Here is a 13047-nt window from a genome sequence, read left to right as displayed (position 1 = left end):
TTCCACAATGCCTTGTGTACCCTCCTAGAACGGCCGTCCCGGAAGAGTGTCTTAAAGTTGAGGATGTTGCCACGTCGATATTTAGAAGAGATGGGCCATACATCGCACAGCTCTTGGAAGGGAATTATTTCACCGATGCTGCAAGCAGCAGAATCACCACCAACCTTGAGCGGAAAGTCAGAGATTATGTTTACACCTTCATGTACCCTGAAGAGTACACTCTGACGGAAAGCATTGCTGCTTCTTGCAGCATTGGTGAAAGAGACTCCCATAGCAGCACAAGCGGCGACGAAGAACTCGACGACTGCGGAGATGAAGATGAGTGCCAGTGAAAGTTGCATTCGAAAATAACAGTGTTAAATACTTCTTTTCAGTAGCTACAAATGCTTTTTGTCGCCAAACGTTTTTTTAAAGCAGAAGGAAAGTTTGTAATAAATTTTATATCCTGCCTTCTATGTTTATTCTATAGCAATCTTTTTGATATTCAAACATTATGCCATTTTAAAGTTTTACTAAAATATTTCACGTGACCCCCCCTTTTTCCCTTATTTTTTTGGGATGACCCCCCCTCGAAGGCCTTTTTTTTTCGCATGCCCCCCCCCCAAATCCCACCAGCCCCCCCTACCTTATAAAAAATGAACGGTCCCTAATAGTTGCTTCATGGTTAGATTTTAGTTTAAAACTTTAGACGAGTGGCGTTAATGGCTGATAAAATGTGATTTAACTATAACACCGAAATATCAATGTGTAACAAAGGAGGATATGTAGCGTATGTTGCACTGATCATAATTTCACTGAGAATTGCAAAGAAATGTAAGCCAAGTCGTGTTTTGATGATTGAGTGGTGCTATTCATAACATCGTAGTTAGCAACAAAGTTTAGTCGAAAGTATGAAAAGAAAAAATCAAGTTGTAAGCCAATATAATTATAAGATGGCTTAAATAAAAACATCGGTATCCACGTACGCCAATTCCCTATCCACACTATCCCACCATCCATGCCATTCCTTATTTTTTGATCGGGATCATTTGCGGTCCAAAATGGGGATCATTTCCGATCCGGGATCATTTGCGATCCAATTTGGGGATCATTTGCGGTCCGGGATCATTTGCGGTCCTGGGATCATTTGCGGACCCGTACAGTGTTGCTCGTTTTGATAAAATATCTCGCACATGTTGGATGCTTAGGGCCACGGCACTAGTTAGGAGAGTCCTTGGGCCAGCTACGAAAATCCAGCGGTAATACGCCAAACCAAGATGGCGGCCTTGTAGTGGATAACGGTAGAGGATTTTCACACGACTGTTTTCGTGTTTTAGTTACTAAATTTCATGGATCTACCACACAAAAATGCAGCTTATAAACTGCAAGATTATTGGGACGAGCGCTACACGAAAGAAGACAACTTCGAGTGGTGCAAAAGTTATGATGATTTCAAAGAGTTAATTCACAAACACCTGAGAAACAGTGATAGAATTTTGATGTTGGGCTGCGGAAACAGCGCCTTAAGCGAACAAATGTACAAGGACGGGTACAGAAATATTGTAAATATAGACTTCTCGCCAGTGGTTATCGAAAACATGAAACGAAAATACAAACACTTGGTTGAGATGGAGTGGCGGGTGATGGATATCACAAACCTGACTTTTTCGCCGAATTCGTTTGAAGTTGTTATCGAGAAAGCAACGTTGGATGCTCTTATGGTGGAGGAAAAGGATCTTTGGAATCCGTCGCAAGAAATCCGAGATCGCATGGACTGTGTTCTCACACAGGTATCACACAGTACTCACAATCTTGCATTATGTCATATTAGGTAACTTGTGTATCAGGCAATTGGGACATTCCACTTTTTTGTCTGCTGGATGATCTGTCCTTTGCTTTTTTTCCCATAACCTTTATTGACCATATTGAACTCAGTTAAATGAAGTTTTTTTGGGGAAAGGTTTGTTACAGAAGTATTGTAAGAGATGAAAATAGTAATAATTTAAATTTAGATTTTCCATGGCCAGTCAGTCTGTCAGATGACCTTCAGGCTTGTCCTTTGATTACAGTTACGAAAATTGGTTGTCTTTACACCTTGTTTTATATATTACTAAAATATACATGCAGTAGTGACTAAATTTACCATTTCCATTTACCATTAAACACAGCACAAAGGTTTTGAAGTTGCTTTTTTTTTCTGCAATGTGACAATGACTGGTGTTGTCCCTTGATGCCTGTAATCTTCAGCATAATTTCAGACAACTTATTCAAATCCCCCCCCCCCCCCCCCACCCCCAAGATGGTGCCAAATTCACCACCATAATAACCAAAATCCCAGCTTCCTGAGGCACATGCTTGGGGTATGCTTTGGGAGGGGGAGGAATGTTGATTTTTGTATTTGTTACATTTAGGTGACTTCTTCTGATACTTCTGTTGGTGATTATGCCCTAGAAAAATGATTTTTACACCTACACTGTACAATGTATTTGTAGTACAGTACTATGAAATTCCATACCACCTGAACTGTTCACAAGCACTCTATTTCTCAAAGCAAAAGCGAAAGAAAAAGCAAGTGAAGAGAGCTTGATGCACAAGGAAGGGGGTGGGGGTGAAGTGAGCCAAACAAAGATTATTTTTCTCACTTCCCACCCCTACCCTGTCAAGTCTCCTGTTTTGCACAAGCATCCAGTTCTCTCGTGATTCTATCAGTGCAACCAATTATTGAATAAAAATATGAGAAAATAGAGGGCTGTGAACATTCTAATCCCAGAGAGCCATGGACGAGAAGCACAATATGCTGTACTCAAGAGTGCTTTGACTGTGTTTTGGCATTCTTATACAGATATATCTGGTTCACTCTGAGAGAGTTTACATGGACCTTTTCTGTGTAATGGTAGTCTAGTAAAAGAACTGATGTTTGTTTTCCTTCATTGTACAGGTTTCCAAAATTTTGAAGGAGGGAGGACATTTCATTTCAGTGACATTTTCACAGCCTCATTTTAGAAAGCCTTTTCTTGCAAAGTCACAATATAATTGGTCGATTTCTGTTCAAACATTTGGTGATTCTTTTCACTTCTTTTTCTATGTTATGGAAAAAGACAAACCAATGAGTGATGATGATAAGAAGATAGAACTTTCTGTGAACAATAAGATAAATCATGTGAAGAATCAACAGGAGAAAATTGATTTGTTTTGTGAACTGGGAGAAGATATGGAAGATTTCTTATTTAATGTAGCTTTGTAGGACATTAAAAGCACTCTAACCTACATGTAGTAATATTTGTTTCAATCCTGAAGTGTCACTCAACAGTATGTATGTGAATATCTGGGTAGGGATAGAATAGAATAATTTATTGTTGTTGGTGACTGATGGAAGTCACCTTGAGAATTAAGTGAAACTCTTTGTCGATCTACTGTGAGAAAAAAAAAACAAAAAACAATAACAATAACAAAAACCACAGAATTGACTGCTGAAACTGGTTGGCCAGTTTTGTTGTTATGTTTTTGCCTGCAAGACTCATGTACAGTCTGTTATAAAGTTTGTAAATGGTGAACTGTTGACAGTTCCAGAATTTTCCAAAGGAGTCATTAAAAATGAATTATTTAAGTTTTAAACAGACTGGCAGCCACGATCTGGCTCCTTCAGTCACATTTGACTGATGAAATCTGCAAATAAAGTGGCTCGGTCCAAGTACTCAGCTGTCACATGCCGTACCACTGACTGGAGACTCAATATAACTTGCTGGAATCCTGGACTGAGAAGACTTCTTTTTGTCAGCTTAAGTTCATCAAGCTTTCTTGGTCTGATGCTTTGGAGTGATGAGCCTAAAACTGACAGTGATTCTGGTGAAATGTGGTTGAAGCTAAGAAATAAAAAGAATGACTCAATACAAGTCAGATATTAAGAGAGAGGGAAAAATGTGATGAATCTATTTTGTGTTCCATTAGTGTCTGTGTTCACCACATTCCACTGTGGTAAGAGCAGTTTTCATGTAACACATCCAACACAAAAGACCATGTTTGACCACATTTCCAAATACTGAGAAGAGAGTTGAAAATATGACGAACAGCAGAGTATTTTTGATGAACTCTGAGATGCTCCGAAATGTGGATATATCTTCTCAATCAAAACTAAAACTAAGGAGAAAACAAATAAAATCGTAAAAATCTATGTTAATTTTTAAAAGCCTACCTCAGGTCTAACTTTGCCAATTTTGAGAGCTGACTTGGATGAGAGAAAACTTGAGACAGAGCAGAAATATCTGCATCACCTTGAAAAACAAACCAGAATAATATTCAGTTTTCTGGGCTTCACAGTTGTACCCTCAATAGTGATGTCCACAATACTGTTGCTACTTGAAAATGTTTAAATTTCATCAATGTTTGATAACTCTTGCAACTGTCTCATCAGTTCAGTCTGACTTGACATGTTAAAATCTTGCAGCCTTTTTCTTGCTGCGAGCAGTAAGCTACATTTTGACAGAAAGCATGAAGACATGATACCTAGACTCTGTGTGTCACATTTGCTCCGAGCTAACTGATTTGGTACTATAGAATTTGTGTTTCACTACATCAATTGATTAATGGGTTCATATAATTTAGCTATAGTGGAAGACTGCAGCTATTTACAACATTTATGCCCACAAAGAACTAAAAATTAATCTTCCTTAAAATAAAACTGTAATTGAATCGTGAACGTTGGTAGTTTCTTTTTCAGTGCAGTGCTCTGTTATTTTGTTACAAATTATGAAATAATGTTCTATTTGAAAACAAAAATCAACCTTACGCAATCCATTTCGTGCCAACTTCAAACTAGTCAGAGTGTTATTAACACATAATGCGCTAATCATCTTTTCACTTAAACCTGCCATGGGATAATGAAACTTCTGTCAGTGAAATTAACCTGAAGGGGTACCTGCTTATTAAGTTAAGAGGTTTTGCATTTGGTTAATTGGAAACTGTGTACAAATTTGTGACCAAAAGATACTTAGTTAAATTATAGAGTTGTACCCTGCTAACTCAAACTTTTAAGGGAAAAGAAAAATAGTTTAACATGCATATGTTGGCAACTCGATATAGCAGATAGCAAGTACCTGAAAAAAGTACATCCAAGGGAAAATTACAATGAATCAGTTCTAGATAGTGGAAAGCTAGAGATAAGCGAGTGAAATCAAGATAGCAAGATTCTAAATATAAGAAATGTAACACCAGAGTGCTACCTCACAAAAACAAAATCACATTCCTAACATTAATAGTAATTTAGCGTGAGGATGAGAACATTCCTAGAATTGTAGGCACGTAATGTGTACAGAGGTTGCCCTTGTAGGCCTTTGTCTTGCAGCTCTGTGGACTTAAAATATTTTGCAATCTGTGATTGACGTTTGACGATGGGCTTTAAAGGGTTTAGATTTTCTGGAGACGCCTGTGTGAAATATTTACAATGATCCTCAAATTGTGTCTTCTACTCATTTACCTCTGAGATCACAAGTACCAAGGTTCAGGTCAGTTAATGTGTTATTAGATGCTAGCATCTCGGCAAGACTGTCATTGTTACTCGGATCGTAATGGTTACCTTTCACACACAGCTGTCTGACATATCTGTTGCCTATAAAAAAGCAAGAGGAGGTTTACGTGAAAGACTACAGTTTCACGCCAGTTAGGTAGCTCTAATGAGATCCATTAATTTTAGTGTTTGAAACTCATTAACTGTTTAAGTTACTGTGCACGCAAAAATTAAAAAACAAGACAAAAACAAAAGTAAATTGATCTCTGTACAACATTCAACATGTTTTACAGAGATCCAGAGGTTGCATGCATGACATAGACCTTTAAAGAGCAGGTAAATTGATCAACTGAAGAAAAATAAAGATAAACAAAAAAAGCCCTTGTATGACATGATGTATTTGGTGCAAATAACAGTTACCTACAACCATACTATTACTACATGTTTGTATCTTGTCCTATAAGTATCTGTGTGTAGAGTACAGGCTTAGAACTACATAATGTTTGGTCACTGTAAAATTTCATGGCTTATCAATCAGCATTTTCTTTTAAATGGCCTTCAGTTGATCTTTTCCTGTAGCTGAAACTCTACTCCAGACAAACTGCATTTCTCACCTGACAATGCCTGAAAAATGCTTGCCAGCCCAGCAGAGTTGATGTCACAGTTTGCCAAACTCAAGGAATACAGGGTGCTGTTTCTTTGGAGCCCATCTGCAATTAACCTAGCGCCTCGCTCTCCAACCACACATCTTAACTTCAGCACTTGGATAGCAGCAAATGTATTAGAACTGCAAACAGTAATTGGCAAAGGCTTCTTGTCCTGGGAAGAATCTTCACTTGATTCACCACACATCTTTTTATTACCAATGATGTGCAACTCCAGTGTAGCATTTCCCTTGGTTCTTACTTGAGGTTCTTGGACGTTATCACATGCACTTGTTTGATCACAACTCACACAACCACCTATACACAAATATTTCTGCTCACCGCAACCTGGTTGCATGCATGAACATGCAGTAATATCCTTATTTTCTGTACTGGAATCACTCTTTGAAGACACAGACTCCAAAATCCTTGCAGCAGACTGGGTACTACTTAATTTACACACACAAACATCTCTTATTGCTCTCCCCAAATAGACTGCGGCAGCTGGTGAAACTTGGTGGGAAGAAAATTTAAGTTTTGTTAAAGATCTAGCATTGTTGCCTCTATTCTTGCATTTGTGGCAGAATGCAGCTACTAGTTTCTCAAAGAGGAGTCTTGCAAATTCATCATTTACAGGATTATTGGTGATTTGAAGGAACTGTAGCCTTCCTTTAGTGCACAGAAAGGAGAGGGTATTTATGAACTCCCTGCCAGGTGATGACAAAAAGCCAAGTGCATTGTCTTCAAGGACGAGGGTCTCTAGTGCCAACCATCCTTGTAAGGTGTGTTCAAAGAACACAAGAAGATCAGGGTGGAGCCAAAATGCTGTCAACTCAAAATGAACCAAGAAGCACATACTAGGATTTGAAAAACTGGGTAATGGACATTCCAACTTGGAAATTCCAGGTGAAATTCTGCATTTTTCTGAAGATTCATCTGCGAATTGTTGCCTGTTTTCCATCAGGGCTTCAGTTGGATTTCCACAGTTAGCACAGTGGCCAAAAACATCATTATAGAGATCTATATGAACACTTTGCACAATACTGCCATCACATTGTCTCGCTTCTGTCTTACATTTACAAGTGCTTCGTAACGTACCCATACTTTCTTGTACGTCAGACAGAGCACCACCACTGTCTGTGAATTCATAAATGTCAACATCATCACTCCCATAAAGAGAATCACAGCTGACATTTTCATTCAACTTGCAGTTATCAGATATCATGCCAGATTCAACTACTGGATCCTGTTTTGAGTAACTCTTTTCCTCTTGTTCATAATTAAACTGATTTAAGGTTTGTTTAACAAACTCATTTGATTTACTGATTCCTCTTGTAGTCAAAACTTCACCTGCACATGTAGTTGTCTGAGTGCTGGCAATCATGTGCTTTTCTGCTACGTCAGTTACATTCTTCTGATAGCTTCCTTTTGACAAGGAGTCAATGATTTTGTCCCACATTTGGATGCTTGAAACTTTGCAGAAACAAAATCCAACGGATTTCAATCGTTTTGATGCTAACACTTGAAGAAGATAACAGAGTGGATCAACACCATTGTCTCTGAGAATGAATACCTCAAGAAACTCTATGTACTCTGCAAGCTGTTGCCAAATGTCCCAATTCTCAGCCATCAAAATACATGCTGAGTTATAAAGACGTAAGTAGCTGGCATATTTTCCACAAGTGGACACAAGGTTTTGGAGGTTCTCACTTGCTGCAAGAAAAGGATAGAAACACAATTCAAGCAAGTTTAATCTGTGATAAAATTTCATAAGTTCAGTAAACAAGGGATACATGTAGACTTGTCTTGTTATTTGCAGTTGAAATTTGAGTTCATTTAAATTTTTCAACCAGCAGTGTTTCAGCCAGAACAGTTTACTTGGGGGGCCAAAATGGCCCCTGAAGACCTATTAAATTAGGGATCAATTATTTAGGAAAAAGGCCAATAAATTGAAAGCTACAGAAGGAAAAGATGCATCAGGGTACCAAGGAAAATAAAGAAGTTTATTAGGATCTATGATAAAATTTAATAGTAAGTGCTTTTTGAAGTGTTTCCACTCAGTAAAGTTTTTTCTGAATCAGAATGTGGCATTTGTTGTTTTGTTCATGCCTGGCTGTTCAGACATGAAGGATCCAGTGTTTCAGCCAGGAAATTTTACTTGAGGGCCAAAGTGGCCCCTGAAAATCTTTTTTAGGGACCAATTTTTTAGGAAAGGGGCCAATAAATTGAAAGCTACAGAAGGAAAAAATGCATCAGGGTACCAAGGAAAATAAAGCAGTTTGTTAGGGTCTATGATAAAATTTAATAAGTGCTTTTTGAAGTGTTTCTACTTAATAAAGTTTCTTTTGAATCAGATACTAGTATGAGGGATCTGTGTATTGCAAGAGAACAATCCTTAGGCATACATGACGTAGTCAATGATCAAGGGTTTGCACTGCATTATATGGCAATTTCATACACGGTCAGCCATTTGTATTGGAAGTTTTCCAAGAATCAACACTGCAGTAAAGCAAAAGGACGGATTGACTTCTTTTCTGATGTTGAATGTTTTAGAAGCAAAGATCTTTCGATGTGATTTTCCAGAAGGACAAAATGTGTGACAAAATAGCTGTTATTGATTGTCGACACAGAGAAATGTAGTTGCCATTACTGCCATTATGGCAACTACACCAGAATTTCTTGTTGCCAGGGATGGATTATTAGTTGCACTGGCGACCGTATTGGTTGCAATTTCGAGCCCTGGGATGGCTTTTAAAATACTATGCCTGTGTTAAGCCCGAAGTCTAGTAAAAGGAAAGGGCCAAATTGGCCCTTTTCTCGTTTTTCTAGGGGTCATCGCTGATTGCAGCGCGGGATTCCCGCAATGACGTGCTCTGGCGGAAACACTGAGGATCCGCGTATTACAAGAGAACAATCCAGGGGCATACCTGATGTAGTCAATGATCGAGGGTTTGCAATGCATTATAGGGCCACTTCAAACTTGGAAGTTTTCCAATGTGAGAGAATCAATACAGCAAAGCAAAAAAAATGGATTGACTTCTCTTCTTATGATGAATGTTTTAGAAGCAAAGATTTTTCAATATGATTTTCTAGGAGGACATAATGTGTGCAAAATAACCGTCATTGATCGTCAACACAGAGAAATGTAGTCACCATTATAGCGACTAAACCAGAATTTTTGCGAGAAATGCTAGTTGCATTGGTGACCATATTGGTTGCAAATTCGAGCCCTGGGAATTGACTTTTAAAATACTATGCCTGTGTTAAGCCTATAACCTTGAGAAAGGAAAGGGCCAAATGGGCCTTTTTCTGATTTTCTGGGGGCCATCTCTGATTGCAACATGGGATTCCTGCAATGGCGTGGTCTGGCGGAAACACTGAACCAGTTATGTTTTATTTTTCATTTGTTCCAAACGTTAAAGAAATATACAAAATAATATAATAATGTCTGCTTCGCAAAGACAAGTAACATTCAATGAGTAAAAGCAAACAAAAACTGATTAATTAAAAATTGCTTACTTCAACATTTTGAAATATTTTCAAGCCAACTTGTAAGTGAAGATTGAAGAAATTTAATCCAGCCAACAAGCAAAGAATGATTTGTAAATTTTAAAAGGACCTGGTATTTTGCATATATATGTAGAGTTGCCAGTTGGAGTTGGGAGTTGGAAGCTAGTCTAGTTGCAACGAAATGAAGAAGTATGACATCTCCTACAAAGTCTTATCAATATAGCTTCTCAAACTCATTAATAATTCATCAAGTTTAACCAAAGGAAATCATGACCGTGACAGTGTTTGGATATCTGATCTTAATTTGTATAGATTGTGATGATTTTACGGCTCCGTTTCCTCCTTTGTTTTAGTTTTGATTGAGAAGATTATCAAACACTCAAGACAGTGTTTGACCACATTTCCAAACACCTCAAACTTTGTCAAATATACTCTGCTGCTACTCGTATTTTCAACTCTCTCCTCGGTGGTTGGAAATGTGGTCAAACACGGTCTTTCGTATTTGATATAGTACTTCTAAATTTTTGGTTGTCTCCTTGGGTTGCACACTCCTGACAAGACAGTTGAAAGTGGGAACCACTAATGCTGTGCAGTGATGTACATGTACAGTAAACCTCTTTTCATCTTGCTTACCCCTCCATCCAAGAGAACCTTTTTTAGCAGGACACACTTGAACTGTTAAAGCAACAATCATGAATGGAGTCTGTGTGATTGAAGCAAGTTGTTGGTGTCCTGATGTTATGGTCTTCGAGGATAATGATGATGATGATGATGATGATTACAGGCTGATGATTTGCAACTCCAACTGGCAACTTAATGCAACTTGTAAGTTGCAACTTGCAAAGCAAATCTGCAACTTGCAACTCCAACTATATGTAGCAACTCTTCCAAATCCACTTTGAAAAATTAATAATCAAGTAACTAAACAATCTGAGGTAATAAACAAATAATTCTTTTAAAACACTGTACCTTCAGATGATGAGCAGCTTGTTTCTTTACTGAGGGCAATTTGATGACTGTTGAGTGCATCTTGTAGATGTCTCTGGAGGTAACAAACTCGCCAACCCTGTCTTCCCTTTGCAATTCCCTTTGTCTTAAAATATACCGCAGGCCATTTATTCTTTCTAGGCCAGGAATCAAAGTAAAATCCCTTCCAAAGAGGGTCTGTATTAATTCCTGCCAATTGTAATCAAACAAAACCAAATAAAAACTCAAGAAGAAACTTTAATTAAGCAATATCATAGGTTGGAATCTTCTTGAAGCCTTTAAAACTTTGTCTCAAGGGGTTTTCAGTACAACAGTTACCGTCAACTGCTTAATCTGTGTACTTGCTAGAGAGCATGTAATATTGCTTATTCTATATAGAGCTTTGTGGCGTAATTATAATGAGCATGAAATTTTAAAAGTGAATTCTCAGATAACTTAGCTGGAGGCAGACATGTAAGTCAAGCATTCCAAAAACGGTAACCCCACAATGAGTGTTGATTGTCTGTCAGCCAAACAGGTTACTGACAGGCTACCTCTTATGTACAGCTGGCTGACAGACAACTAACCATTGTAGAATTAAGAGTCAATGGTTACAAATGCTACCAGAGATAAGAATGTCCTACAAACCCATGGTTTGGAAAACACCAGAGATTTCAAGCCTTTCAACATCAAAAGGATGAAACTTCTTCAAAACTGGAATAAGCAAGTGTCTAGGGATTCCTAAAAGTTAAAGAAAAGCATAATAAGTAACACAAGTCAAAACGCATTAGGAAGACAATAATATTTACTAACAATAGAGCGTAAATGCACCGCCAAAGTGTTGTACATATACTGTGCACACATGTATGTGTAACACAAGAAAAAACACCATTCTAAACTGATGCCAGCTAATTCACTACAAGTATTTAAGTCCATATGACACATAATGTACATGTATTACCTCTGATCAGTTGATTGTTACTTTAGTGGCCATGCATGGAACGAAAAGGCTATCATTTGATAAATGTTTTTATTATTTTTGATTTAAAGTTTGTATATTAATATTATATTAACCTTACATGTAAGAAAAATACACTTTATTTTGTAAACTGTGGTGTTGTTAGGATTTCCAGCCCTGAGAAAAGCGTAAAATCACCATTGATAATTCCATTGTCACAGTGATGATATCGATGACATAATGTTTGATATCATATTTGACCCTTAAATTGTACTTAATTCACCAATCTTCGGTTATTTTCAGAAATCTTCGGTAACCTTCGAAAAAATCGCTGGCAAAATTTCCAAATGTTCGGAAATGTTCGTGTGGCCTTCGGACCCGTATAGTATCTTAATTCATAACAAAGCACATGTTTCCTACACAAACATACCAAAAAGCTGTTCTGGGTTCCAGTGGCTCCCATTTGTACCCACGAAAAGTATGCATAAATCCTCAAGTCTTAGAGGCTGACATTCGTCCGCCATATTGGATTTCTTAGAGGACTGGGAACTGAATAGGAGGTTGTGGGATAAACAGATTCTCGTCCCAGGTCGGTGTCGACACACACGAGGGGACAAGTCCCAGCTTGGCTCCCAGCTTGTTTTGTCAAAAATTCATGTCCTGAGGAACCTAAAGTTAGTCCCTGCGTGTCACACAGGAATTCAAACTGGCCGGTTGGAATTGAAGGTAGAAGTCCTTGGACTTACCCTTAAAACCCATTCTTGTGAGCTGTTCGTGGGACAAGTCCCCGTAACCAAATTGAAATCCAATAACAGATCCGTATGATTAACTCGACAAACTCCAATAATTCCCTACGAGCTCGGGAGGCCGATAGAGTTTAACGAAACGAAAAAAAAAAAAACAATCGGCAACTCTGTTATCCGGAAATCGAAAACAGCGCTGAATAATTTAGCCGAATAAGCTAAAGTTTTATTGTGCTGATTTCAGTTTCCGGAATGCTACTTTTAATTCCATTCATTTTACTTCGGGAAAGCCACAGAGGGGAAAGAATGATACCTTTTGCCCCTATTTGCTATGTTCCCGGCTGTGCAATTAGTCCCCATGTGTGAACACTGCAAGGGAAAAGTCCCTCCAACTGTTCCCTCAGGTGTGAACCCTTCAAGGGACTAGTCCCGTGGACTTGTCCCGTGGACTTGTCCCCTTGTGTGCACCGACCTGAGTGCCGTCTGTCCCTCATCCTTTGATTACAGCACCTACAGACCCATACGACTTTTAACAATTGAAATTTAAAAGAGAAGCAAATTCCGACCGAAAGTGGTATCCACATCATGGGCATTGAAATGTTTACTCACTCAAAATTACTCCCGTAAGTTTCCGGATGCAGATTATTTTCTTGATCGAACGCTTTAAAAATGAGTCATAGTCAAATCCAGACATAGACGACACGAGGCATTGTTGACGCTTCAGTGCGCTTATTATGTCTTGAA

General features: G+C 38.3%; 2 protein-coding genes across 4 annotated transcripts; one reads left to right on the top strand and one right to left on the bottom strand.

Annotated features, from left to right (window-relative positions):
- Nucleotides 1–1144: 1144 nt before the first annotated feature.
- Nucleotides 1145–3246, top strand: LOC110041669 (EEF1A lysine methyltransferase 4-like). The gene is made up of 2 exons (XM_089282908.1): nt 1145–1769; nt 2918–3246. The coding sequence occupies exons 1-2, from the start codon at nt 1329–1331 to the stop codon at nt 3221–3223; spliced, it is 747 nt and encodes a 248-aa protein (XP_089139034.1). The 5' UTR covers nt 1145–1328; the 3' UTR covers nt 3224–3246.
- On the bottom strand, nt 3192–13032 carry LOC110041768 (uncharacterized). Of its 3 annotated transcripts, none has more exons than XM_089282906.1 (8): nt 12913–13032; nt 11251–11343; nt 10606–10812; nt 6097–7839; nt 5453–5584; nt 4766–4843; nt 4172–4250; nt 3192–3842 (listed from the first exon to the last, which is right to left on the bottom strand). In XM_089282906.1, the coding sequence occupies exons 1-8, from the start codon at nt 12995–12997 to the stop codon at nt 3626–3628; spliced, it is 2634 nt and encodes an 877-aa protein (XP_089139032.1). In that variant the 5' UTR covers nt 12998–13032; the 3' UTR covers nt 3192–3625. The 3 variants fall into 3 exon arrangements, with proteins under 3 accessions (XP_089139032.1, XP_089139031.1, XP_089139033.1); XM_089282905.1 differs by lacking the exon at nt 12913–13032 and adding an exon at nt 11991–12463; XM_089282907.1 differs by lacking the exon at nt 12913–13032 and adding an exon at nt 11991–12465 and having other exon boundaries at nt 3708–3842; nt 4761–4843.
- Nucleotides 13033–13047: the final 15 nt, after the last annotated feature.

This window comes from Orbicella faveolata, unplaced genomic scaffold (genome assembly GCF_042242905.1).
Source record: "Orbicella faveolata isolate gen_17 unplaced genomic scaffold, um_ofav_v1 contig_12, whole genome shotgun sequence".
Classification (NCBI taxonomy): Eukaryota; Metazoa; Cnidaria; class Anthozoa; order Scleractinia; family Merulinidae; genus Orbicella; species Orbicella faveolata.
This window is presented reverse-complemented; position numbering and strand designations above follow the sequence as displayed.

Bases quoted from the DNA above. Each gene is read 5' to 3' on its own strand.
- LOC110041669 (XM_089282908.1), top strand. From the start codon at position 1,329: ATGGATCTACCACACAAAAATGCAGCTTATAAACTGCAAGATTATTGG. The intron at 1,770-2,917 runs GTATCACACAGT...TTCATTGTACAG, and splicing joins TGGACTGTGTTCTCACACAG to GTTTCCAAAATTTTGAAGGA.
- LOC110041768 (XM_089282905.1), bottom strand. From the start codon at position 12,084: ATGGCGGACGAATGTCAGCCTCTAAGACTTGAGGATTTATGCATACTT. The intron at 11,344-11,990 runs GTATGTTTGTGT...TTTAACTTTTAG, and splicing joins GAACCCAGAACAGCTTTTTG to GAATCCCTAGACACTTGCTT. The intron at 3,843-4,171 runs GTAGGCTTTTAA...TTTATTTCTTAG, and splicing joins TTGGCAAAGTTAGACCTGAG to CTTCAACCACATTTCACCAG.